General features: G+C 42.3%; 1 protein-coding gene across 1 annotated transcript in view; it reads left to right on the forward strand.

Moving 5' to 3' along the window:
- The first annotated feature begins 586 nt into the window (after positions 1 to 586).
- The window catches only part of KLHL14 (kelch like family member 14), a 62,847-nt gene continuing 36,858 nt past the window's right edge, over positions 587 to 26,575 (forward strand). Inside the window, exons 1-3 of the mRNA XM_032183086.1 lie at positions 587 to 635; positions 1,605 to 2,584; positions 18,016 to 18,137. Of these exons, the coding sequence (XP_032038977.1) occupies positions 1,650 to 2,584; positions 18,016 to 18,137 (1,057 nt within the window). The 5' untranslated portion in view covers positions 587 to 635; positions 1,605 to 1,649. The remainder of the gene's footprint in view (positions 636 to 1,604; positions 2,585 to 18,015; positions 18,138 to 26,575) is intronic.

The raw sequence follows: 26,575 nt of genomic DNA on the forward strand, positions 1-26,575 counted from the left end.
CTCCGTGCATTTTTCTTGTGTCTCCCGATGTGTTTGTTGTCGGGGGAGAGGAGCGGGGGGTGTGTGTGTGTGTGTGCTGGAAGTGTGCGCGGGGGGGGCAGTTGTGTAACAAACGCGTTGGCAGAATAAACTCCCAATTGCAAGAAACGGGCAAAAACGAGGAAGAAAGAAGGGGAGGGAGAAAGAGGAGGAGTGTGAGTGTGTGTGTGTGTATATCTGTGTGCGTGTGCATGTATGTGTGTGTGTGTGTGCGGTGGGGAGGGGGGGGGGGGATTGACCGGGTCCGCTTAAAGGGGGAGGCTCCGGGAGGTTTTCTCTTCTCCCGGCGGCGGGGAGCGGGGCTGAGAGGCGCCGGGGCAGGGAAGCGGCCGGAGGGAGCCCCCGGCAGCGCCGATAAATGGGGCGGGGGGGCGAGGGCAGGCGGCGGCGGCCCGGCGCTGGCGAGGAGCGACGGAGCGCGCTGCAATGGCAGGAGCGGGGCTCGGCGGGATCCCGCTGAGGAGGAGGAAGAGGAGGAGGAGGAGGAGGAGGAGGACGAAGGAGGAGGAGGAGGAGGAAGAGCAGCAGCGGCGGCGGCGGCGCTCCCCGGGGCGGGATGCGGCCAGCGCGGGTCGGTGGCTGCGCAGCCCCCGCAGGTGCGGCCCCGCCGGCCCCTTCCCCTCCCCTGCCGTCCCTTCCCTTCCCCTCCCCGGGCCCGGAGCAGGGGCAGCAGCAGGAGGGGGGCTCCCGGCCGGAGCGGGGCCGCCGGGCAGGGCCCCCCCGGTCCTTCCCCCAACTTGAACTTCACGCAGTTACCGGAGTTACGGCGGCGGCGCCGTCTGCGGCGGGGCCGGGCTGGGCAGGACAGCCGGGTCCGGGGGGGCTACCTCCTCCTCCTCTTCCTCCTCCTCCTCCTCCTCCGGGGCGCGAAGTACCTCAAAGCCTCCCAGCCGGGGCGGAGGAGGGGAGGTGTGGGGGGCTCAGCTCCGTGCCCCCGGCCCGGGGATGGAGCGGGTCCCGGCGCCGGGAGTTGCCAAAGCCGGGGCTGGGTGGGCTGGGGGGTTGCGGGCGGGGATGCAGCGGGCTGCCCGCCTTCCCGGCGGAGTTTCAGCCACTTGCTAGTTTCTCCGGCCGCGACGAGGAGTTCGGGGGGTTATTTGGTGTGTGGCTGATTGCTCGGGTTTGGGGTTGGTTCATTCCCTTGTGGCTTTTTTTTTTTTTTTTTTTGGGGGGGGTGGGGGGGTCAGCTTTGCAAACGTCCCCGGCTGCCTCGCTCCTCCCCTGGAGAGCAGCCCGGTTTGCACCGAGGAGGGAGGAGAAAGGGGTGGTGGTGTGTGCGTGGGGAGGAAGCCCCCAGATAAATCCCCTCCGGCCATCCCAAGTTGTAACCCCCCCCCCCCCCGGCTCCCCCGAGCCAGCCCGTGGCCGGGGGTCGCCGCCCAGCGGGGGCTGACTCGGCCGGCAGGGGGTCGCCCTGCCCCTCCAGGCGTGCCCAGCCAGCCTCCATGTGTCCTGCAGGCCTTTAAAGCTGTGTGTTTATTGTTGTGTCGTGTGTCGTCCCGTCCTTCCCCCCCCTCCCACCTACCCACCCCACCCCGACCCCCCCTCCCCACCCCTCTGCCCAGGTTGGAGGAGGGTTTAAAAGGCAGGTGTGCCGGAGGCCGCTCGCCATGTCCAGATCCGGGGACAGGACCTCCACCTTCGACCCCAGCCACAGCGACAACCTGCTGCACGGCCTCAACCTGCTGTGGAGGAAGCAGCTCTTCTGCGACGTGACCCTGACGGCCCAGGGCCAGCAGTTCCACTGCCACAAGGCCGTGCTGGCCTCCTGCTCCCAGTATTTCCGATCCCTCTTCTCCAGCGGCGGCGGGACCGGCGGCCACCCCCACGCCCTGGGGCTGGGGCCCGGCGCCCAGGACGGGCTCGGGGGGCCGCCGAAGGAGCCGCCGCCGCAGCCGCAGGAGGAGCCCGGCACCCCGTCGTCCTCCCCCGAGGACAAGCTGCTGGCCAGCCCGCGGGCCATCAACAACCTGGTGCTGCAGGGCTGCTCGTCCATCGGGCTGCGGCTGGTGCTGGAGTACCTGTACACGGCCAACGTGACCCTGTCGCTGGACACGGTGGAGGAGGTGCTGTCGGTCAGCAAGATCCTGCACATCCCGCAGGTCACCAAGCTGTGCGTGCAGTTCCTCAACGACCAGATCTCGGTGCAGAACTACAAGCAGGTGTGCAAGATCGCCGCCCTGCACGGCCTGGAGGAGACCAAGAAGCTGGCCAACAAGTACCTGGTGGAGGACGTGCTGCTGCTCAACTTCGAGGAGATGCGCGCCCTGCTCGACTCGCTGCCCCCCCCCGTCGAGTCGGAGCTGGCGCTCTTCCAGATGTCCGTGCTGTGGCTGGAGCACGACCGGGAGACCCGCATGCAGTACGCCCCGGACCTGATGAAGCGCCTCCGCTTCGCCCTCATCCCCGCGCCGGAGCTGGTGGAGCGGGTCCAGTCGGTGGACTTCATGCGCACCGACCCCGTCTGCCAGAAGCTGCTGCTGGACGCCATGAACTACCACCTGATGCCCTTCAGGCAGCACTGCCGGCAGAGCCTGGCCAGCAGGTGAGGGGCGACACGAGGGGACGGGGGGGGGCTCCGCCGACACCCGCAGCACCCCTGGAGCCGGTGGCGGGGCGATGCGGGCCGGGCCTGCCGAGGGGCCGCAGGGTGGAGGGAGGTGGGGGCCTGCTGTAACGAGCCCTCACAGGCTGATTTCTCTCCCCCCACCCCTAATTTTTAACAAGGAGTTGCATCTTCAGGGCGTCCTAAGCCACAACACCCACGTCCTAAATCCAGATAATCCTTGTTGTTATATACACCTATATAAATAACTGCGTTATCCGCGCACGCCCCCTTACTGCTGGTGTTCAGGTGATGTCCGCGTTGTGCAGGGAAACTTGTGACTTCATAGTCCGGATGGCCATGGCCTGTCAGTTGTTTTCACTTAATAAGGTGATGAATCATGATGTCAGAGATTGGCAATATGAGGTTGGTGTTGGGAACTGAAAGCACAGCATAGAGTTTAATGAATAGTAAATATACCCGAAACGAAAGAGGATTTTTTTTTCCTCTGTTTAAAATATGTTTATACTTCATTTCATTCTGAAATGGAAAGATAATACCATCTTCCAAGTACAGTGTCACGGTGGCACAGAAATCAACGCACACTTTGAATGAGATATTCAGCCTTTTAACTAAGAGGTGGCTACTCTTAATGACTTAACAGTAGCAAGAAAAAATAATACATTATCTAAAATATTTAACAATGTGCTCCCTTAGCATTAATGCAGAGGATTGTTTATATCTTCATGTAAGAGGTACCTCAATGATTTAACTTCAGAAATGCTCTGCCTTCTTTTATTATCTCTAGCTAGCTGGCTCTGTTAGTGTTTTGTCGTGCTTATCACCTTGCTCTCTAACCGATTCTCACTCCTAAACCCCACAATAAAAAACAAACACCAGCGTTTCGCAAGGTGAAGTGTTGCTGAGGTGCTGCTGTTACAGCTGGCGTGTACCCTCTGCATTTCAATATTCAAAACCATCGACTTTAAAAATGCAAAACCCGCCACCGACTTGTTAGTCAAGATTCTGCACGCCACCTGGGGCATGCCGGGGCTCCTGTCCTGGTGGATTGCTGAGATACCAGCCTGCTTGGTTCAGTGAAGATACCTTCCAGCTTCACTGGTCCATATCATTTGAAGGATATGTAGTGGTGTTCTGACCACTGAATGCTTACAAGTGTCATGGATGCTGCAAGAATCTGATACTCTGGTGCTGGAAGCTGGCTTTTCGTAAGCGGGAGCGCACACAAAAGGAGCGTACTTGAGACCTAGATTAGATTCAAAGTTGCATTTACTTAATAGCTTATGGGGGAGTCCAAATATCACCATTATTTTTGTCATAGGTCTGCACGTATGTGCAGATAATAGTATTTCAGGAGACCCTTAACAGCAAGAGATGGTAACACGCCATCACCTTTGCAACTTCAGCATGTGTTCAATGGCAGCATTGTCACTGGCTTCTGGTGATTGAGTTCTTTGGTGTTGTTGAAATTGAAGGGAAAGCATGCAGATTTCTTTTCTTTGTAAACAGGCATTAGAACTCACTCAAAATGTTAGAATGTTGGAGATGTTGAAATACTCTGTGATACAAAATATAATTGGTATATTTTAATTTAAGGTCCTGGGAATTTGTAAAGGTCACGAAGGCCCATTTTGAATCGTAATCATTTTAAGATTTAGTCAGGCTGCCGAAAGGTACAAACACCTTCTTAAGCATGACTGAAAAAAAACAAAAAACAAAAAAAAGCATACCCAGGACGATAGAAATTTCCTAAATTGTGTTTCGTCTTACCCATGGTGTCTCTAAAGCTGCAATTCTGACAGGTTGACATTCAGTAAAATTTTATTTTAGGAAAGAAAATCTGCAAAGAGTTTCTTGAGTTACTAATTTGCAGAAACAAATCTTAAAAGTAACTGAACAGTTAAATACCTGTGTGAATAGATAAAAATTATTTCACAGAGAAGGACTTTTAACTCAGATTACCTGTTCTGTGAGCAATGATGACCTCGGTAATTTAGAATTTTGTTTTATGAAGTTTAATGAAAGGTCATTCACAGAAGGCTCACATATCTTTAGAAAGAGATAAATTGTTCCTCTTGTGCGGTATAATATATACTGCAGAGTACAGTATATGTTAGTGAGAAATGCAAGCAGCACGGAGCTGTAGTCACCTGCTGACAGCGTATAGAAGAAATTAGGAGAATTGCACTCAGAATGAGAATTTGCTAATAACTTTTCTGCCTTTTAAAAACTATATATATTTTTTTCAACATGCTACTTAAAAAAAAAAAAACGTACCTGTGTACGCTTTTTATTTTTTTTATCCACAACCATTTTGGGGTACTTTGGAATTTAGCCTACTTACATTTCTTAAACAAAATGAGTGTAATGGAAAGCCTAAAGTAAGGTGATTCTCTTCTGAAGTCTAAACAGGAATAGCACTGTTATTTTATTATTTTTTTTTCTTTAAGCTTCTTCTTTATCTGCTAAATCACATGTGCTCACCTTCCTGACAAAGACAAGTTTTTGCTATTGCCAGGGCTGAAGGACTATGGACAGCAATTTTGGATCATAATCCAGTCTGTGCACTGTGAGCAGAGTTATTCATAACGTTTGTGTTACAAGTGCAGATCCTGCAGTGCTAGGAATGCCTGGGCTGGGACCAGTGTCTGGTCTGTCTTCTGTGCTACATTTGCGGGGCTGTCAAAAAGAGCAAACGGTATTTACCTGCAGTGAGAGTGGATTTTTTTCAGAAAATTTCTGAGAAAAGGTAAATGCTTGAATGATCCCATAAAATTTTGTAAAAATTATTTTTCAAATAACAGCAACTAAATGATTGTTGTCTAAAAACTTGAGGATAACATTCCCAACTTCTGAACCTTGCCATATACTCCTGAGTTTAGGACTTCCTCATGGGAGATGGGTATTTCAGTTCTCATCTGGAATTTAATCAGGTGTTTAAGCAAGTTAGTAATTCTGTTGACTTTGCTCTCCCCTTCTTGGGGTTATGCTGGAGCTTTCTGGCTTCTGTGATTTTCACCTAAAATAGGCCTCAGCATGTAAGCTGCTGTAAAAGCTTCCTGAGGCATGGTCAGTTATGACATAAGATGAAGAAATTCCAGTTGACTTCAGCATAAAACAAATTGGGCCCATTATGGTGACCCCAAACATAGGACTGAAATGATTTTGGCTAAGCCTGAAAGACAAGGGTAACTCTATGCTGTGACATGTTTTCTGTAGTTCTGAGAAGAAAAGGCATTTAGAGAGAACGTTCATCTTCTAGTTATTTATTTGACTCTCAGGACATCACTGGAATACTGAGTTGATTAAAATGTCTCTGTGGTTTATTGTGCAATACTATATATTTTGTATAATACACTCTATATGTTTTCAATTTTTGAAAAGTTCTGGGTTAGAGCATTACAATGTTGCTGGAAAGAATTTCACTTTAAAAGATGAGTGAGCTAATGAGAAGTATTATTGCTTCAATGTTTACTTGCAACAATGAAAATGGCTAAAAACACATCTCTGGTGTGAAGTGCCTAGTTTTTACCTTTAATTTTATTTGTGCTAATGTATAATATAGCTGTAGACAGAAAATGGAGAATTATAGAAAAAATATTTAAATTACAGAGCTTATCATTAACTGTTTTATATAAACATTGTTGGTTTCTTATAGAACATTGTGATGATTTTACGGTTTTTCTTGCCTGTAACTATTTATAATTTTTTCTGTTTCAGACAGACACAATAAGGTACTCTGGGAGGGAAGAGGCAGCCTGTTATGGCCAAGGAGTTGTTTATCAGTCACAGAACACATGCAACTCCTATTGAAATCAATAGGAATTTGGGCAGGTTAGCTCCTGTATGGATTTGCAGGAAGAGCAGCAGAGAGATGTTCGTATAGCTAGATCAGGTGACTGAAGGCAGGGGAGAGTGGTGAGAGTAAAACTGAGAGGGAGGCGAAATACAGAAAAAGAAAGAAATTAAGATACCCCAGGGGAGAAACAGGTCCTAAGTAAAGGAAGAAAGAAAGTACAAATGAGGGAGGGAAGAACGGAGAGAAGTACAGCTGGAAAGGAAGAAAGAATAGCATACCAAGCAGGAAAACAGGGAACTGGGGAGGAGGAAAAAAAGGCAAATAAAAGACAAGAGTGGTTGAAACAGAAGAAGAAGGAAAAAAAAAAAAAAAAAAAAAAAAAAAAACCTAATTCTTGGCAGGAACAGCAGCTGTTGTCAATAACAGCTGAGCATTTTAGTTTCTGGAAAACCTATTTCAGATGTGGGGGAGGAAAAATGGATGGGGATAAACCAACTGACCTGAGATGGAAAAAGTCATAGGCAGGAAATATGGAATTAGAGAGTGAAAGAGAAAGGAGGAAAATAAAAAGACAAAGGGATAAGAAGGCTAAGCCTGACCGTGCTGTCTGTTTTCTGGGTTCAGTGAAGTCCCAGAATGTACAGACCCAGCTGTTTTTCTATACTTTTGTTCCCTGAGTTACTAGACCTTCAAGAGATTAAAAGTGTGAATTCTGATCCTACTGAAGCTGATTGTAGGGGTTTGTATTTTTCTTTTAATTTCAGCAGAGAGAGGGTGTCATCCAGACTGTTTTGTATTTTGTCGTATTAGTGAAAATGTCAGGGAAATTAAACTGACAGGGGATGAAGACAGTATGACCAGTTTTCACTCAGTAGAAGGGTGGTCACTGTTGATGAAGAGGGAAAACGTAAAGTGAAGAACAGCATGAGACAGTAGCGTTTACGCGGAAGACACATATACCCAGTCTGTTTTTACTTTCTACAGAGGGGAGATTAAAAATCTGAAGAAACTGGTTGTCTCTTGGCAACTAAATAATTTCCTTCTTGAATGCACTATTGTCTGCATGTTTTATAGTTCAATTTGACTTCTTTTCCTGCTAAGATTTTCGACAGATCTCATTGGGTGTATTTGCTGGTTGTAAAAAAAAAATAAAAATAAAATAGCTTGTTTGTTTCCCTGAAATACATTGTCATGTATTCTAGTTAAGTAGCCACCTGACTAGATCCCTTTGTGATCCTAATGCCAATATTTGATTTTTTAACTAATACTTGTTCTCGTGGTTTACTGCAAATGAGAAATATTTCAGACTCCAAATTAATGTCTGGATAAAAACCACACCTTAAAATGTACTCAAATTACTACCGTTTGCATCACAGTGTGAATGAAGTGAACACGAGGCCCGGGTTTATTTCAGTGGGCTTTGGATCAGGTCTTATGTGCCTGAATTAATATCAGTAAATTGTTCCTGTGCCAGGACTCTCTCAGCTGAGCTGCAGAAAGGAGACTGACACATTAGAGGCTGCAGGGAAGTGAACCACAGAACTGTAGTCAGTTTAATCCTAGTTAGTCTCACCTACTTGCCTTACTTGCCTTACGTGCATTCATTTGCCTTTGCAGCCAGGCTAGTGCTGAAGTGCAAGTGGAGAGATGTCTGAATATCCAGGAGGAGGGAGGACTGGAGCCCAGGTGACTGGTAGAGGCAGCACTGTTGCCCTAAGACCACTGCTGTGGGTCAGTCCTTTGGAGCCTTCCTAATGGCATGTGTAATCCTCAAGAGCTGCGGTGGCACTGGGGAGAGCCACTTTCTTGGCCCAGTTACAGTACTTGTTAGGAGAAGGGTAATTTATAAAGTGTTTAATGGTCTCTCTTATGGGCAATTGTCTTTCCAGCAGCTGTAGATGAAGAAGGGGTGCCAAGTGTCATGTGAGCCCGTGTTCTGGTCAGAGGTACCTAGCTAGAGTAATCTCCTCTGGAAACTGCAAGCCCCTCCTGATTTAGTTCCTTGGGCAACACGTAGTCCCAATATCTTTATATCCTTTCCCCATCTCCTGCCCTCTTCTGCACCAGAATTTCAATTGCCTTAAAATCCCCTGCTTCAAAGTCTCCTGAACCTCCAAACTACTCATTTTCCCTTACCAGTCCCCCTCATAGGCTCCTCCTTGCTCCCACACCGCTCTGCCAGGTAGGACACCTCCCCATATCCATCCTACCTGAGCTTCACCTCCTGCCCAATCTCTTGAATCCTTTGCTGCCGTGCTCCCCAGCCCCTCCGTGCACCTTCCACCAGGCTCCCTACTTCTCACAGACTGATGCTGTCTCCTCCACACTTCTCCACTCAGATCTCCGGAGGCTGCTACAGCTGGTTGGGCTGTGCTGCTCCTTGGCTTTCCTTCACCCTGCTCCTTGAGGCTTCCTCCCCCTTTCTGGCTGCTGTCCTTCTCCTTGGGATCCTCCTGCAGGAGTGCCGCCTGTGTTTGTTTCTTGCAGGGGGGACGGAAATGCAGGCACAGGCTGCATTTATTAGAATTCACCTGACAGAAATCTGAAGGCAGAGCAGTAGAAGATGGAAACCCTGGCCTGGTGCTATTTACACCCTTTTCTGTATACATTGACATATGTATATAGATATATCTTCTGTCTAAACTTTTTCCAAGAGGGGTAATAATTCACTGGAATTACATAGTCAGGGGAAATCTTCCAAACCCCCTTGTTTTAGAGGGAAAATGAAGTTAATTTAGGAAAAAAAAAAAAAAAAAGTCTTACTAAGCCACTCAAACTGAGGATAAAATGATGGAGAAAAGGGGAGCTTCCTGTACTTTAAAAATAAATAAATTAATTAAAAGTGTCCCTTTACCACCATGTGCAGCACTCTCATTTGCAAATCCTATGGATCCCTGAAAGAGTAGAGTTGTCTCTCATGAGGTACAGTGCTGTTCTTGTCCAAGCTTTGGCAACACAGTCCAGGACTGTTGTGTCAGGGAGAACATGAGCCACAAAAGGTGTAGAGACTCCTAAATAAGAGCATTCCCTATCAAAACCCTTGTAGTATGAATTGATTGTACTATTTACAAATTGTGTGCTGTAGGATCAAGGTGAACATCATACACACCTGTCTCTCAGCTGCCTGCATGCCCTCTCTGAAGGTTTTCTGTCCTCTTTTCCTTACATGCATCCCCCTCACATGGAGAGGGGAGACACAGAGGAGAGGGTCAGGAAGACCCTGTCTGCATTCAGTCTGTGAAGGCGTTTTGTTGCTTTGGATTACTGTAGTTTCTCCTTAGAGTGGAAGAATACTGAGGTTCTGAGTCTGTAGCTACTGACCAGTAAATGAAGCAGAGGTGGAACAGTGTAATTATTTCAGTTTACACTCAAAGAGAAAGTACAACAAGCCTTGAGGGCAAGGGAAACAAGGAGAATAAATACAGAGCACAAAGTCAAGGCAAAGTATTTTTCTAGCGGGGGGAAAAAAAAAAAAAAAAAAAAAAAAAAAGTTTTGATTCTGTTAAACATACCCTATGGAAAAAAAATCTTCATAATCTGTAGAAACACCACTTTATCTTTTCACACTACTGTTATGTTTTAAAAATCAAAGCGGTTTCATAGCTAGCAAAGTTAGTTGTTATACTTTTTCAAAGTATGGTCTGAAAATATTAAACATCAGAGTTAACTCGGATCCTAAATAAAAGTTTTGGGTTGTCCTCCACTGCTCTGTAAGCTTTTCTTTCTGTTGTTGATGTTGAAGATCCTGCCTGGGATTACAGGCTCACCAAACTACCATATAAAGAAATAAGAGAATATGGGAAGTTGAAATTTGCTATTAGACACTTTCTGGCATCATTTTTCATATTTGCTGGCTTCCTGAAATTTTCTTTAAAGACCGTCATGCCTATTGCCATTAGTAGTCAAGACTTCTTGCTGTATTCTTGGAAAGCAGACAATGAACTTTGAGCAAATACTATCAGCTGCCAAGTTCAGTGGAAACAGACGGTTTGCACTGAAGCTGGAAGCAAATAGAGGTTGATGCCACAGTGGGTTCTTCTCATCTTCCCCTGACTGCTGCCTCCTTTCAGGAAGAAAAAAAAAAGAAAAAAAAAAAAAAAGAAAAGGTAACCCATCATAGTTATGTGAGGCAGCAGCAGGTTCTGCTGCTTCTCCTCAGCTTCCTAAAGAAAAGGAGGCTCAGCTGGGGAGAACACAGCCTCTGATGCAAAGACCTGCTGTAGCCATAGACATCTAAGACAGAATCAAACAAAAAAGGGACTTTCCGACTTTTCACAGTCATGTGAAATTGCATGTCAGTAAAAAAACTTGACTGAAATTTTCTAGGAAAAAAATGCAGAGTTGACCACCCTATAAACATTTATATTATTTAAACATTGACCATTCTATAAACATTTCAATTTTACCACTTTAGTCTAAAAAAATTATAAAAAAAAAAAGAGGAGGGGAAATCAAATTTCAAAAGTATTTAGCTTTGATGTTTTCTTTGGTTTTATTTTTTAAAATATTCAGAATGAAGCAAGTTTCTTTAGGATTCTTCAGAACTGCCAACAGTATGGTAAATCAGTTGTCTGCATAGTTTTGCCAATACAATTCATGACATGGGAGACTTTGTGACTCAAGTGCCAGGATAAGATTTGCTATTAAAATTACTGTGATTTCTGTCCCTTATAATGCTTCAGATATTCACTGAGTTCCTAGTAAGGTTATCTTCAGCATTCGGATCTCAGTGAATTTAAAGATGCCTTCAGCTGATCTCTGTGTGTGGATATCATCGCTATAGGAGGTACAGAAGGAAATAAGGCCTGCAACTGCAATGCTGGAGCAAGGGTTCACAATAAACTTCCACACAAAGAGAGTTGGTTGCAACATAACTGTGATGCAAAGGGAGTGATACCTTTGATAAAGGAAATGTTCAGGGAGATAAGCTTATCACACAGAGGATGCATCCATTAAAGCCTGTCTCAAGCTGTAAGGAACAATGGTGCTGGGTAGGGATACAGCAACCTTGGCAAAACTCCACACGGGAAAGCTGCTGCAAACCTTTCTGAGGAAGCAGTACCAATCTCCTGTCAACATGAAGAATAGGCTGGTGATACAGGGAGACAGAGATGAAAAGGACATTCCTCTGGGTTCCTCCCAAAGAAATACTGATGATAGATGCCACTCTTCCAGCAAAATGGCCCGCCCCTAAGACAGCTAGTGGATCAGAAGATCTTACTCCAAAATGAGGAGACGTTCACTTTAAATATTTTCCAGCTTAAAAAAATTACCCTAACTCTTTGAGATGTACTTAGAGACCCGTCTAAATTAGTAACAGCAATGGGATTAGATTCACAAAGAAAAATCAGGTATTCAGAGCTCTAAACACTTTGAAAGTTATTTTAGTGCAAGGAATGGAAAAATGCTTAGCAACTGTAGATATAAAGGCATTAAAGGAAACCTTAACTTGCCATGTAACTTTTCAGCAGTTCAATATGGCTTGTCAGATATAAGATTCACTTATGTGTAGACTTTTGCTTTTTAGTTGGAGACAAAAAAAAAAAAAAAAAAAAGAGAGAGATCGCTTTTGGAGTTACCAGTGACTCTCCTTCTTTTCCATGCAGTTATTTTTTAAATCAATAAAATGTATTGTTAAGAATAATAATAAAAAGAACCATTTGAGTAGATTCAGAGGAAAAAAGAAAATAAGAGAGCCATGTCCACATCCCAACTTAGTATTTATGCTCCTAAAATTTGGTCTGTTGTCAGTCAGCAGGGCTTTGAAATACATAGAAAACAGTCAGGAGATCAGGTGGGTCTTGGGCATCACCAAATAATGCTTAGTTGATGTCACTGAGAGCTACAATGCTACAATGAAAACATGTACTCTGGGTTTTCTGCTAAGCAGGCTTATAAACAGAATGAAAAGATGAAAGCAAGAATCTTCGTGGCACTAAAGTGAATGGTCAGACTGGCTTCAAGGAATTATATTAATAGTGTGTTTTTTCACATTCCTTCAGGTGGGCCTTAGCAATAGATGAGCCTTAGAAGAGTAAGAAAATTCAATTCATAAAGAAAGTTATTTTCAATGTATTTCTGAAAATATTTTGAACCTAAGAGCTAAATAATTTCTTGGTCATGGTTTGCAAAGAGACCTAGGTAATCCTCAGTATGCTTTAGGTCCTGATAAAACTGAGATGTTCTTTTAGGTCTGTCCATTGCCCACAAGAAGAAGGATATTCCCCATGGGTCAGAGTTGAGGCAGGACTTGGTCTGACGACTGTGGAAACTTAGGTCCTTGCCCTAGCAGTGCTGTGGGGTTGGGAGAATATTCTGGATGCCTACTCACCTATAGATTGCAATGTTCATTAATTCATAGACGTGCTAAAAAAAAAAAAACCACTAAATTTCTCTGTCCAAAATAAAGCTTACATTGTGTCTTACAGTTTTCATCAAGTTCATAGTTAAACTCCTGGATAATGATATTTTCTGTCTATTAAACATGTGTTGCTAATCATGGCTATCTTTGCAGTCAACTGCGAAAGCCAAAATCCATTGAAAGAAGCAGTTTTCATAAGATGCTGTTGTTGTACTGAAATGCCTACCCAGGAGTGAGGAAGATAATTGCTAAAGATCTCACAACATGTTCTGTGATGGCAAAACAGTTTCCTCAGTCACGGGCAAATGCATGTCTGCATCATCAGTTCAGATTTGCAGACAGCGACTGGCCTTTCGATTATGTTTTTGTTGGACACAAAACTCCTTCAGAGGCCTTTTTGGAAGAAAAAATTTGCAGAGGACCATCCTGGTTTCTGAAGGTTAAATTAAGCCTTTAGTGTTAACACAGAAAAGGTTGGTAACTGAAATGCTAATTGGGACTGCTTATTTACCTGTTTATTATGTTGAGGTTGGTTTCCAAACATATACTTCATCTCTGCAAACTAACACAGACCAGTTTTCCTAAGGTTCTTGCTATTTGTTTTGACAGTATCACAATGTGTTATCCTCCAGTTTCTCAAATCCTTTGGCCTGTTGAGATTTGTGGGCATGCTTTAAATTCACCACCCATTCTTGCTGAATGTGAGCTGGTCTTTTGGCAGTTGCACTCAAGCCCCTGTTTAATGAGAAAACATCTACAATTTGGTTTGGCTCTGCTGCATAAAAGATCAGAGCTCAAGCAGGAGCAAGGCAACCCATGTATGTGAATTTCCTGGTCCTAAGAGTCACCTGGCTCAAGCCATGGTGGCAGCCTATATTCAAAGAGCATGAATGGTCCAGGTGTTTGTAGTCTCGAGTTAACAGGAAAGTAGACTTCAAATAGTCTTCATATTTTTCATGGATTACCAGTATCACCTTCATGTCTAAGATGCGTTTTTCTTTTTGGTGTAGTACTACACAGAAGGAATGAAGAACCACATTTTCCTCTCTTGCGTTCTATTCTCTGTGCAGGCAGCAATGCAGAAAGGGGAGCTTTACTGTATGGTTTAAAAAATTTAAAGAATCTGGAGCAAAGCTGTCATGGGTGGGGCTTGTTTTGTTGCCTGCCTTTGCAGAATGAACTTCAACTAAGTGCCCTAGATGAGGAAAACCCAGCAGTGCAAGATTGATGGATATGCTAATAAAGAAAAACAATGTACAAGAAGAATATTTCCCATTAATGCGTTTTCCATTAACATGAAGCTATCAAGGTTGCAAAAGAGCTTTGGGTGGACAAGACTGTCAGGATTATTGAGATCTGTCACTGTCTTCTCTACCGATTCTTCATAAGATGATAAATTCCCTTGGGCTCAGCATTTTGTCCAGTGTATTTGCAGTTAGTTTAGACTGTAGAATAAGTGACCTGAATTTTAGAGCTGATGCACATCTCCTGTGACCTTGGAAATCAGCAGCATTTAGGTATGTTGATGGGTATTCAACATCTCTGACAGCAAAGTCATTTACCTGAGTTAAATTCCTAGGTTTGTGTGCTTTAATGAAACCATACAAGTTGGAAAATGTTGACTTTAAAATATATTTTGTTTTACAGCCTTCTAAGTAGACAAATTTCACACCACATGGGGTACCCAGAAACTTAATTAAGGTGAATTAAGTGTTCTAAAATCTTTGCAGAACAAAACCTGCAAAGTGTGTGCAGAATAATAACGTGTATGTACCCCAACGAGAACCAGAGTTTTGCGTTCTTGGTAGAAGAAATACTTAAATACTTTTGGGTTAAGATATCAATAAGTGTTTCTCAGCTTTTCGTGTGTCATCAGCCTGCATGTTCATGGTTAACATTATTTTAGCCTTCCCTGACTGAAACCTGCTACTGTTAATTGAACACAAGATGATCATAATAGCTTTGCTAGGGACACCGTGAACCACAGTATGTGACCAAGCTGTATATTACACTGTGAAGTAAGGACTATCAAAAGAGAGTGTTTCAGATACAACACCAAGTGTTTGACAGGGCAAGATCGAGGTATCCAAACAGCAAATATGTAATAATGCAAGAAGGGAAGAAAGTTTATCTTACACGTATTTTTTAGTTCTGCATTTATCTTACTGTTTCACTGAATTACATTTTTTATTAATGTTTGGAAAAGGCTTCTGCATATGAGCAGTGATCATTTCCATGCCTTTCATATTTTAATATGTGTGTTAAGATGTATACTAAGATTTAACAGGACTGCTCAGTGTGTTATCAAACACAGACATAATGGAATGTAATAGAGAAATTTTTATTTCAAAACCTAAAGTGTAGGCATTCACATCAAAACTTAAAAAGCAGAATTGGTTCCAAGGAAATGCATCAATTTAAAACATGCATAGCTTGTCACCATATTATTTTTACGTGGCTCACTGGAAAAGCTCTTGATAGAGATTAGCTAGATACTGTACGTTTCTGAGTGAGACAACTCATCTCTGGTTCATAATGTGAGAATTCCCGGTGCTTTTGGTAGAGACTATGCTAGCTATTAATTTCATATCAAACTTTAATTAAGGACTTCTGTTCATGCTACTTCCCACGATAAATATTTAAAATATTAAGTATTTCTAAACATTCCCATATAGCAGTGCCAATCCTTCTCAGGGCATAGCAGATTCTCAGATTGTTTAGCTGAGAAAGTAATGTTAAGGATAGTTGCAGCTGCCAAAGTCTGGAAACTCAGAGTTACATCTGACATTTCATTCTTCACCTTAACTATTGAGCCTTGGCCATTCATTGGTTTTTCACAGTGCTTTGGAGTTAGAAGGGAGTTTCACAGATGAAAGATGAAAATCAAAATAAACTCCTTTATCAAGTAAACCTTGCAAGGGCATTCTGGATTTTACAATACGCAGGGAGTTGATTGTGATATAACGTACAACACAAGGGGGTTGGAATAAACAATTTATTCTCTATCGTTAGGGATGGCCATGCATAACTGAGTTATGGCCCTGGTTTGCTCCGCCACTTGTTACATGTGCAGCCATCCCTAACTCGTACCAAAAATAGTTTATCATGCTCCTGTGTTGCGTAGTTTTTATCAAATGCTCTCTCATTAAAAACTTTACTGAGGAGATTGAACGTTTCAAGAGGCTGGCAGTGTTTGTGAAAGCTTTCCCCAGAGCTTGGTCTCAGCGCGTTGAGTCCGTGCTGACAGCGATCGCGAGACAGCTCCCGATCCCATACCCAGACATAGTCTGGTGGGCAGGTAACAGTCATCATCTGACAGCAAGTAGCAGCTTTAGTACCGAGGTCAGAGGCTGGCTTGTCGGGAAGGCTGAAGGGCTGCAGGGGCTCCCTGCAAGCCAGGGACGAGGTGTGGGGACAGCATTGGAGAGCACTGCAGTGCCACTGCCTGTGCAGTGTGACACCTGCCTGCCACGTGAGGGCCTCCACTTCCCCCACGGTCAGTTCGGGACCTTCTGTGAGCCCTAAATTCGTTTAAAAACAAATAAGGCCATCTGCCAGAGAATTCCCTGGCCGTCCTTGTGATAGATGGAGCTGCAGTCTGTCTCTGTCCTTTGCAGAGCCATTTGAAAGGTTTCATTCCTCAGCATCGTCTGGGTCAGATATCCAAGCTGCATGCTCCCTTCCTGAATTAAGGTCATTTTGTGTGGCTGCACGCCTCTAAAGCACAACTCAGTTCATTTCAGTGCTGGTACAGACGTGGATTAGTCTGTCGCTGGTGCTCTTTCTCAGCAGTAAGTGGCACTGAGCCGCTGGTATGTCTCGGTGGCCGAGCATCCTCTCCTGAGTGCGCTGCTGAGACTGCAGCGCCCGAGCACCACGCAAGGCTGTGCTCATGGCTTTGCTCAGTGGCCTTCTCCAGCCTTCTTTGACCAGGAAGGTTTCCTACACACTGAGGTACAGATCACTGCGGTGATGTTGCTCTGACTGGAAAAATGTTGGTGTTTGGCGAGGGTGCTTTCCACCAAGTGCACGGTCCTCCTGCACGTTCATTTGTATTGGTGCAAATTTTCCAGGCTACGACACCTTCCTACACAGCAGGAACGCTTTGAGCCTACACCTTTATTTCAGTGTTACCACTCTCAAGCTCAGTATTACTGATGAAAGTTCAATTGTATGTGAAGTGACTATTAAAGCACCGGGACTCATCCGGGGGTCTGGGCCTGCCCTCCCCTTTTTGCTTCCAATTGTGCTCAATCCCTTAATGTTGCAAAGAAATCGCACATTCATCAGGTAGAGTGTTGGAGGCCAGGGTGCAGATAACCGCTTTTACTGCATATGAGACATTGCAGTCCTGTTCTTAAGAACTGCCAGGCAGATTGGGAATCACGGTCACGGTTAATAGCAGCGAATTGCCAGCTCTTGATGGGTGGGTAGTCACTCCTTTCAGTGGTTGCCCCCTGGGGGAGAAGGTAGAAAAACAGAGGGAGGGAATTAGAGTGACTTTGCACAGTTGAGCAGGTTCATGCCGCTGGATCAGTGGCAAGCATTGGCAGGGCTCCACTCTGGGGAGGCTCACAACAACATCACAGTCTCATTTTTACCAATTGGTGTTGCTATAGCCAGTGGTGCACAGGGGGAGAGCATGGGGAAGGGGGGGAGAGGTGGGGGAGAGGGAAAGCAAGAGCCTGGACTAAATTAAACAAACAAAAGTGCTTGTAAGGAGCATTTAACCCGTAACTGTTAGCCCAGTGCTGCTAATTGTGCTAAACTACGTATCCGAAGTTCAGCGTGTGATTAAAGAGTTGGCTCACAAACTCTCTGCATAACCTTAATTTTTTCAAGGTTCTTTGAGTGTAGAATGGCTTATAATAATGATTTTGACTAATACGATTTTTGACATGCAACTTTAATGCTTAACCTTAGTACAACTCCAGAGCATTTCATGTGTATTCAGCTGTAAAGAGTGATGATTTAAAGGGATAATATAAGAAAAAGGTCGTTCTAGAATGAACCTCTAACAAATTGCATAAAGGAAGCTTATTATTCCGTGAGTAGAGAGATATGCAGCTTTTCTGATCATTTTTCTGCTTGGTTCAAAAAATTGTTAAGATACGATTGGGGAAAGAAACACAAAAAATGAAATAGGAAACTGCAAGCAGTGAACATTCTTTTGATGGTTATGATTTTGTTGCCACTAAAAATACTCTTCAGTAATGTGGTTGTTCATCTTTCCTCTTGTTTTGGGTGAAGAATTCGTTCCAATAAGAAAATGCTGTTATTGGTTGGAGGATTGCCTCCCGGACCTGACCGGCTACCCAGCAATTTGGTTCAGTATTATGATGATGAAAAGAAGACGTGGAAAATACTGACAAGTAAGTGGTTTATTTTTGTGCAGTTGTCTTGATGAATTTAAAAACATGGTTAATCAAATTAGACACTTTATTGATTTGTTTCTCTTCAGAGATTTGTTTATGTATCACAAGGGGCTTCACAATGGAGCAATAAATTGAGATTGCAGAAGATGCTAATTTTATAATAGGATAGGCCTAAATTAACATTGGCTTAAAATCATTCCAGTAAGTTTTTTAAGTAAACTTGTAAGTCTTTCATCCTGCAACATGAATACATGCATATTTATGTATATGTGAATAAAATCTAGTTTAGGAAAAAAAAAAAAAGATGATTCTTGGACCGTTTTCTCTGTCAGATCTGTGATAAGCCATCATACTAGAGCACATCTTCAGTTCTCCTCTGCATCTTCATTTCCTTCTTCCAGCTTTATCTGTTGTCCACAGTCATTAAAGAAAGGTTTCTTCTCTACTGCTCTGAATCCACTGCTGACAGAAGCATTGGTGGAATATGTCAGCTACAGGAAACAGTGCATGGAGGCTTTTATCACAAAATTCCTTCCCACCTTCTTTTAAAGGTTGGTTGTGTTTTAGAGCAAGTATTTTGCCTCGAGCATTGAGATTTGGAACTTAGTGTTTTGTTGGTTGCGATTCCCAGTCTAACTTGGTCATGGAATCAAATCATCGCTTCTTGAGTGCAGCAGGCTATGTGTGCATTAGTCCCCTTGTGGCTAAACTGGCTGCATTGGTCAATAAAACTAAATTTTAACTGTCAAAATTGCCCAAAGTAGTATAGATAAAATAATAAATGAGCAATTTTGATCCATAAATCAAAGCCATACTTCTAAAACTGGACAACTGGTAAAACCTGTTTTTTCTGATAGACCTCCTTTTTTTTCCCCAATAAAATACCTTTTACAGAATTCTGTTCTTCATCACTTATCTTAAACCTCTTAACTGGATACATCCACCTTTATATTATATGCACAGGTTAGGATGAAAAAGAATTAAGATCGGTGTGATGCAGGACTTGAAATAATGCCTCTGCAAATTGCCTTCTCCCACAGAAAATTTAGGAGCCTTTCTCAAAATGCTTCAACATAAAGACCTCTTTGATATAGATGCCAGGATTAATAGTTGAGGGTATAATGTAAGAATGGCAATTATAAAAGTTTGTATGAACTATTAGAAAAGTCTATAGCATCTATACTGTGGGATATGCTACACTTCACATTTTTCAGAATCATGAAATAGGATGCTTACCTATGTACACTACTGTAAGAAAATTCTAAAAATGGTCAGTGAAAAATTAGTAATATTATGTAGGACCAAAGTGTTTTGTAGTTTTGAATTTGTTGTGTCTAATCCAGTGGTTCACCCTGATAGGCAAGAGAAATGCAACTCTTGCTTCAAGACCTGAACCCTCCACTGAATTAAAGAAATAACTTTATTCTGAATTAGATATCTATAGATATGTAAGATTTTGTAAGAAATAACTTTATTCAGTTCTTGGTTACTTACAATGTGATGCTGTCTCCAAAACTGTGGCAAAACCTACCTGGAAACGTGATACCTAAATGTGCTTAAAAATAATGACTCGAATTCACAGAATTCAAGTTTCAAGAATTCATTGAATTCATTGTATTTGAATAACACAACCATTTATTGTTATAAGCGTTAAAAGGTGTTTGTGAACCATTTTATATAATTTTATCAAAATAATGCAGTCTTTTCTAGTTTACTGTAACAGATAGTAAACAACAATTCTCTTTCCATCTTGGTTTTTGTACGTTACTTTCTGTGCTGTTATTAAAAGGTATTGCATCTGTTACAGTTCATGTTCAAGCTCATGTTCAAGCACTTGTTGCTCAGCCCCGGATCTTTCTCAGTATTGGCCAACACAATGACTGTCAAATACACAAAAAAATATTACCAAAAATATTTAATATTTACCAAAAATATTACCAAAAAAATATCTAGGAAGGATGCCCTATTTGCCTGGGCTAGTATTGTAGATACACTGAGAAGAATGCATTTCTTTTCATACTGAAAAAGACTCAGTGTTAACAAGCACGATTTTCTGGAAAATATTAATATTTGCCAAATAGTAGCAATAATTATTTTTTTTAAAGATGAATTAAGAGTTTCAAGTATGGAGATTTTGTATTCTCCTGCTTTATTTTCTAACTTACCATAAAGGAGGATGGGAAGCAGGGACAAGCTGGCATAGAACTTCTGTCCTGTCCTTTCCATAAGACATTGAATGACTCTATAGTGTCAGAGTGCTTGGACTTAAAGATATGAACTGTGATTGAGCTGTTTTAGGGAAGACTAGAACCTAGTCACAGTATACCATGGTAACAGTATAGTGCACTCTTGGTATTAAATCTACGTACTGTGACATTTAGTTGATATGTGGGAATTTGGGGACATAATGCTATCTTTGGTTTTGATGTAATTTTGAAGAAGTACATTAATGTCCACCCTTTATCCTTTTACTGTTAGCTCTGTCCCAGTCAACAGTTTTGGAAATTGATCTGTTTGTCTTTATCCTATTCTATCCTACAGTCAGCAGTGAGGGAGGGAAAGGGTTTTTTGTTTGTTTGTTTCTTTTTCACTTGTTTAGGCATTGCTGTTGGTCCTGAGGTTGCAGATCACTCCCCACTCTTCAGGGTAAGTGAGGAGTTTCTTCCTGGTGAACAGGGAAAGCCATGTAGAAACCATGTCCTGCTCGTGAGGCTCTGTGATGAAAAGAAGTCCTTGTAGTCTGGTACTGCAGGGTGTTTGTATCTCATTATCACCTGAGGTGTATTTCATTTCCTCGTGTACGAGCAAACATTTCCTCTTCCATCTGCATTACTTATGTTCTGCTCTTTGTGCCAGTGGCATTTAGGGGCAGTGAAAGTGGGAAAGAAGCTCACAGGCTTAGTCCTGGGTGCAGCAGCAGAGCCACTGAGGAGGAGATTCGATCTCCTCTCATCACTCTCCACTGAGAGGAGCTCCAGAAGTTACTCATCAGGAACTGCAAACTAGTGTGAAAGGGAGCTGCTTGCCTGCTGTGTTTTTTCCTTTCTTCTCCATGTGGATGGTGGCTGTTGAAATGAGAGTGGCTCATTTGCTTAGGGCTCTGTGCCCTGCCTTGTGTGATGCACAGGGAACACGAGAACATCAGCCACCAGAGCTACTGCCTCCATGTAAGCCATGGCTCTGCACTCGGAGCCGTGAAGGCGATTACAGGTGGAACAGCACAAGCTATTGAGTATGACAGCTCAGCAGAGTAGCAATCTCATTTTGTTCCCACTGCGAGACTAGATCTATTGGCAGAGGATACTGCCCACCTCTCTCTGCCTGGCTACCCAAAGCACCAAACGCATCAATACTAATGGGCGTAATTCTAAAGGAATCAGGAAAACAACTTGCCTTGTTCATAGATCCAGAAGAGGAGGGGAAGCGCGCAGCCATTTCCAATTTTTTAATGTCATCATCTATAGGCAAGAATGCTATGGCTCAAGGGATCAGTAGATTTTTCACAGTCTAGTATTACTGTGTATTTTTCCTGTCTGGTGTTTCTCATGGAGTTATTTTTTCAATGTTGGCAACAAAGGATAGAGACAGAATAAAGAAAAGAAAAAAAAAAGAGAGAGAAAAAGAGAGAGAAAGCAAGTGGCATTTCACAAGCCTAATTTTATTTGTTGGGGTCACAGTCCTAACCTAAGATTCATAAGGTGCACATGGCTGTACAAGTTGAAACATTTCTTACTGCACAGTCATGCCTGAGCAAAGTAGAGAATTTTATAGACTCTATGGCCAAGTAGAGTGAACAGCTCTTTACTGCGTGATTTCTTTTCAGTCTTGCTTACACATACACAAGCCCCAGTTCATTTTTTAACTGGGTGCTACCTATGTCACATAACAGCACCAGGATGCTACTGGCAGTGACACAAACTGAAGCTGATGGGTCTGTATTAACAGTGAAAGTTCTGCTCTGTTAAGGGATTTTCATTATTCCATTATGTTTTGCAGTCCTCAAAACTACTTATTGGATTTGGAACAGCTGGGGTGTCTCCATGTCACAACCTCATCCCTCCCTGGCCAGAACCAGCTATTGCTACTTCTCTTTTAATTTTGAGTTACAGTTCTGCCAGGAGTCCTTGTTTAATCATGGAGCTCCTTTGGTTGTTTGCTTTACTTACAACGTTTAAGATTAATTAAACTTTAAAGAAGTGAAACAATGTTTTGTTTGTTAGAATTATTCTGTAATCTTTGCAAGTTTCGAAATTCAGAGCCTATAAAGATTTTTTGTGCTCAGAATTGCATAGCTCTCCCAAAAACCCTACTGCTAAGGCAATGATGTATTACTTTCACTTTCATTATATGTTTTTAATCAGAGCGTGACTTCACACTAGACAAAGCGATGCTTTATGCATGGTCTCACTTGTTTTTTGCTAAAATCTTCTGACATGATTAATTTTACTTTAATGCTTTTGTCTTGTTGTAATAGTAAAGATGATGGGTATAAACCAGGGCAAAAAAATACATGCTTTTCTGTCATAATGCCTCTGAGCATTTAAAAATATATTAAATGAAAGAAAAAAATATCACAAGAGACTGATCCAACTGGAATTAAATTTCTTGCTACCTGAACAGAGAATGAAAGAAATAAATAAAAATGATGCAGTCATTGTTTTATTTGGAGGTTTTTTTTTTTTTTTTTTTTTTTTTTCCTTTTTGGTATTTTTTTTCCATCACAATGTATCCATCTGTCTGATTATAGGTGTTAAGTAGGAGAAAAATTGTCTCTTACAGATTTCTAGGTATATAGTGAATCTTCCTCTCAATGCAGAACTTTTCTTCTATCTAAAGCACAAAGGGGTAAAATACTTGGAAATGTTACTGAGCTCTTACATGGCATGTTCATCATGTGAAGCTGCAGCAGTTCTTTCTTCCATATCAGTACTTTGTTTTTTAAGAAGATGCTAATTGTAACATTCCTTAACCTCCCTAGATATAACCACATCATCTGTGTAAACCATGAAGAGGATACAATAAGCATCAAAATACATTTATAGGTGATAATATATTCATGCTTAGGTATTGCATTAGATTTGGATTTTAAACCAATGTAAAAACCAATGTCATTATCTAATGAGAAGTATAGCATAGGTGATATATTTGGTTAGGAATGAAGGGGAAATGTCTTGAAGGTCACCAAACTTAAAAGTTTTGTCAAAATAACTAGCACTCACTTCTGGTTACCTCCTTTCCTAGTTATCCTGTAATCTTATTTTAATCATCTTGAATTTTGTGAACTCCCTGCTCTTTACTAGGTCTGTTTCAGTATGCTGTGTTTGGTCAATGTGTAAGGACAAACAGTGAATCGGGCACTTCAATTTCCTTCTCCACCTTTCTCCATGCCAGCAGCAACCACAAAGTGGTTGACACATCAAGGTGTTGTCAGTTGCTGGTCTTCCTCCGACTGATTGTAACAAGTAGCCAGTAACCTTTTCATGCATGATGCCCTCACAAAGGTGGTCCATCTTCCTTCCCCGAGTTAGCTGTGTTTCCATTTTCACACGAGGCAGTCCCCACTTCAGGCAGTCTTATCAACATTATTTTTGCTTCTGTCATTTTGACTTTTCAAATTTCCCTTGAATGTGTTCTGTGACAGTGCAACCTCATGGACAACAGTCCTCCATCTTCAGTAACACCATTTTGAATGTCAATCAGAACTTACACGTGCTGGTGGTTCTACAAAACCTTTCAGAGCTGCACAAGCATTATTTTTTACACATTCTACATACAGAGAAGTCAAATGATAGAAAGGTTAAGTGGTATGCTGTTTGCTTCATGTCATAACATCAGAGAACTTGGGTCACCCCCTTCCCAGCCCACACCATTTCTGCAGGGATAGGTGGTATTTTCTTCTTTCCTGCTTCCTCTGGCAATTCTGTAACACCTGGTTGTGTCAGCCATTCCTATGCAGAATGGTGCCCTGTCCTTCTTGGGCATGTTCATAACAAAACCTTTGCTCTGCTGTTTTCCTGAAACAGCTTTGGCATCACTAAGAGTTCCTTGGTCCTTCCCGTGTTTGAGTGCTTTAAACCAGTTTTCCCTTCTTTTCGAAGAAAATACCACAAGACAGATACTACAAGAAAATACTACAAGACAGACAGTATGATTTATATGCATACATCAGAGGTTCTTGGGAGACATTTTCAAAAGCATAAATGTTAGTTTATGTACCGCTAGATGCCTAGCATATATTTTGGCTTTGGAAATGTTTAATTCTTTTAAGTACGAAATTCATCCACTGTAGAGGTTTTACTTTTTAAAAGAAGGTTAGTGTGTTAGAAGCAGGAGTTTCCTCCTTCAATTTGTCTCTAATCAATAGGCAAACTAAAAGAAGTGGTATTTGCAAAAAGTGAGTTGAGTCAGATGGACTGGTTAAATCTCTTGACATATGCCAGTTATAATCTCTTCACCCTCTTTTGTCACCTGTGAAAATAGTACACACTTATGTTAATCAAAAATGTGTCTTGATGAACAGTTCTTGGCAGCCCTAATAAATTTCCTCCCTCTTACTCCATTTATCCAGCAGTCTGGAATGCTGCAGCTTCTCCTTTAGTGCTGTGTCAAGGATGGTTTCAGCACTGCATTGAAAAGCTTGAGCAAGCATTAGCATATTACTAAGGCAGAAGAAGTCTTGATATTATCTACTAGACAGATTTAATAAACGTGGCAGGTATGTGTAGAAGCTGTGCAAGTACATATACACGTATGCACATGCTCATATTTATTCTACTTTTTAGATGCACGTATTGCATTAAAAGATAATTTTAAACATAAATTCTATTGGTATTTTCCGTCCCCATATTTATCCCCATTTAAAAAGTTAAAGAACAGGAAATAAGGTCACAACGTTGACTGACTGGTACAACTATCCAACATTAAGGCTGGATTTAGGAGATTTATTCAATGTGATCAGACACACTGCCAATAAGATACATGATCTTCACATACAGGGAAGTATGAGAGCACAGTGGCGAGCAGAAATTTAGTAAAGAATATTTTTTGTATGTGACATAGTAGAGGTTAGCCACAATTCCTGTTCTGAGGATGATGCATGGGAATTCAACCATGCAAGTGCCATTAATGATGCATGCCTGCGTATCTAAGAGCAAGACAGAGCTTTAAGAATGAGTGAAAATGTAGCATGTTCTCACAATGAATGCTGCATTTGTTAAATATTATTTTCTTGTGCAAGTTATTTGACATAACTTTCAAGAAATGTTAACCCTTTTTCTGTGTATTTTTCTTTTTCATTACAATGTTGTTAGCGTCTGCTTTTACACAGGTGTTTTTTGACTGTGTATCTTGTGATAACTTCCGTTTTCTGTGCTTGGCTTGACCAAGCAATCTGTTAACTTCATTTTGCCTTCTTTCAGCTGAAACCCTCAGGGAATGAAGGGCTAATATAAATTATTCACAATTTTTTGTGAAATTTCAATTGAGTCTTTCTGCTTATTCATAAAGCATATTATTCTGCATATCCCCCCCTTGTTTATAAGTGTGGTGCATCATAGGTAGTGGATAGCTTTCTCTTCCTATATTCCTAGTCACTTTATATTTTTCTACATGATATCTTTGAAACAGCTAGTCTTAATAAGATTATTAAATCTTATTTAGACCAGATGAAGTCTGTTTGTGCTAAAGATCTCAACAGTCTTTCAGCTTCTGTTGGCTGCCTTCTGCACTCTATTACAGATTTCTGAACACCCACCTTTCTGGAAACGTGGATGTATGAAATTGTTCATTTTCTTTTGCATATACAAAGATGCCTTTCAAGATGTTTTATTTTCTTTTGTATACACAAGCATGCCCAAATCTACTCATCTTCATCCTCAGAAACTCCACCAGCAGTTACTCTCAGGTAGCGTCCCGAACTGTTACCTGAATGTCCTGTTCCCTGCTTGTGCTAAGCAAGGACCATTTGTGGTTGAAAACCTGACTGGGACAGAAGAACAGGACACAACCCTGTTCCACCTGTTCCAAAACATCCTTAGGCAGGGGATTGAGACAGTGCAGAGATGAGGTGTGTGTCTCCAAGTTAGAAGGTGACAGGTGTAAGACAACATGAATTATCAAATGATCTGTGCCATTTCCACAGTAGATGCTGATGTCAAGCTTCTGTGGAGATGTCTTACAAAGAAAGCTGCTGATACGTGGAGATGCTGCTCCCTGCTGTATCCTTGCAAGTAAATCAAAACCTTTGACTCACAACCCTCCTCCTGGATCACAGAACTTACCTTTTTCTACCTCATCTTTCAACTTGAGTTACTCATCTTTCCAGATGGCTTGAGGATGACAGTTCCATTTTGCAGCAACTTCTACGATGAGCTCCAAAGCAAAATGAAAACAAATTCCTTCCTTTATTTATTTATTTGCAAAACCAGAATTGTATC

The sequence above is a fragment of the Aythya fuligula genome, chromosome 2, assembly GCF_009819795.1.
Source record: "Aythya fuligula isolate bAytFul2 chromosome 2, bAytFul2.pri, whole genome shotgun sequence".
Lineage (NCBI taxonomy): Eukaryota > Metazoa > Chordata > Aves > Anseriformes > Anatidae > Aythya > Aythya fuligula.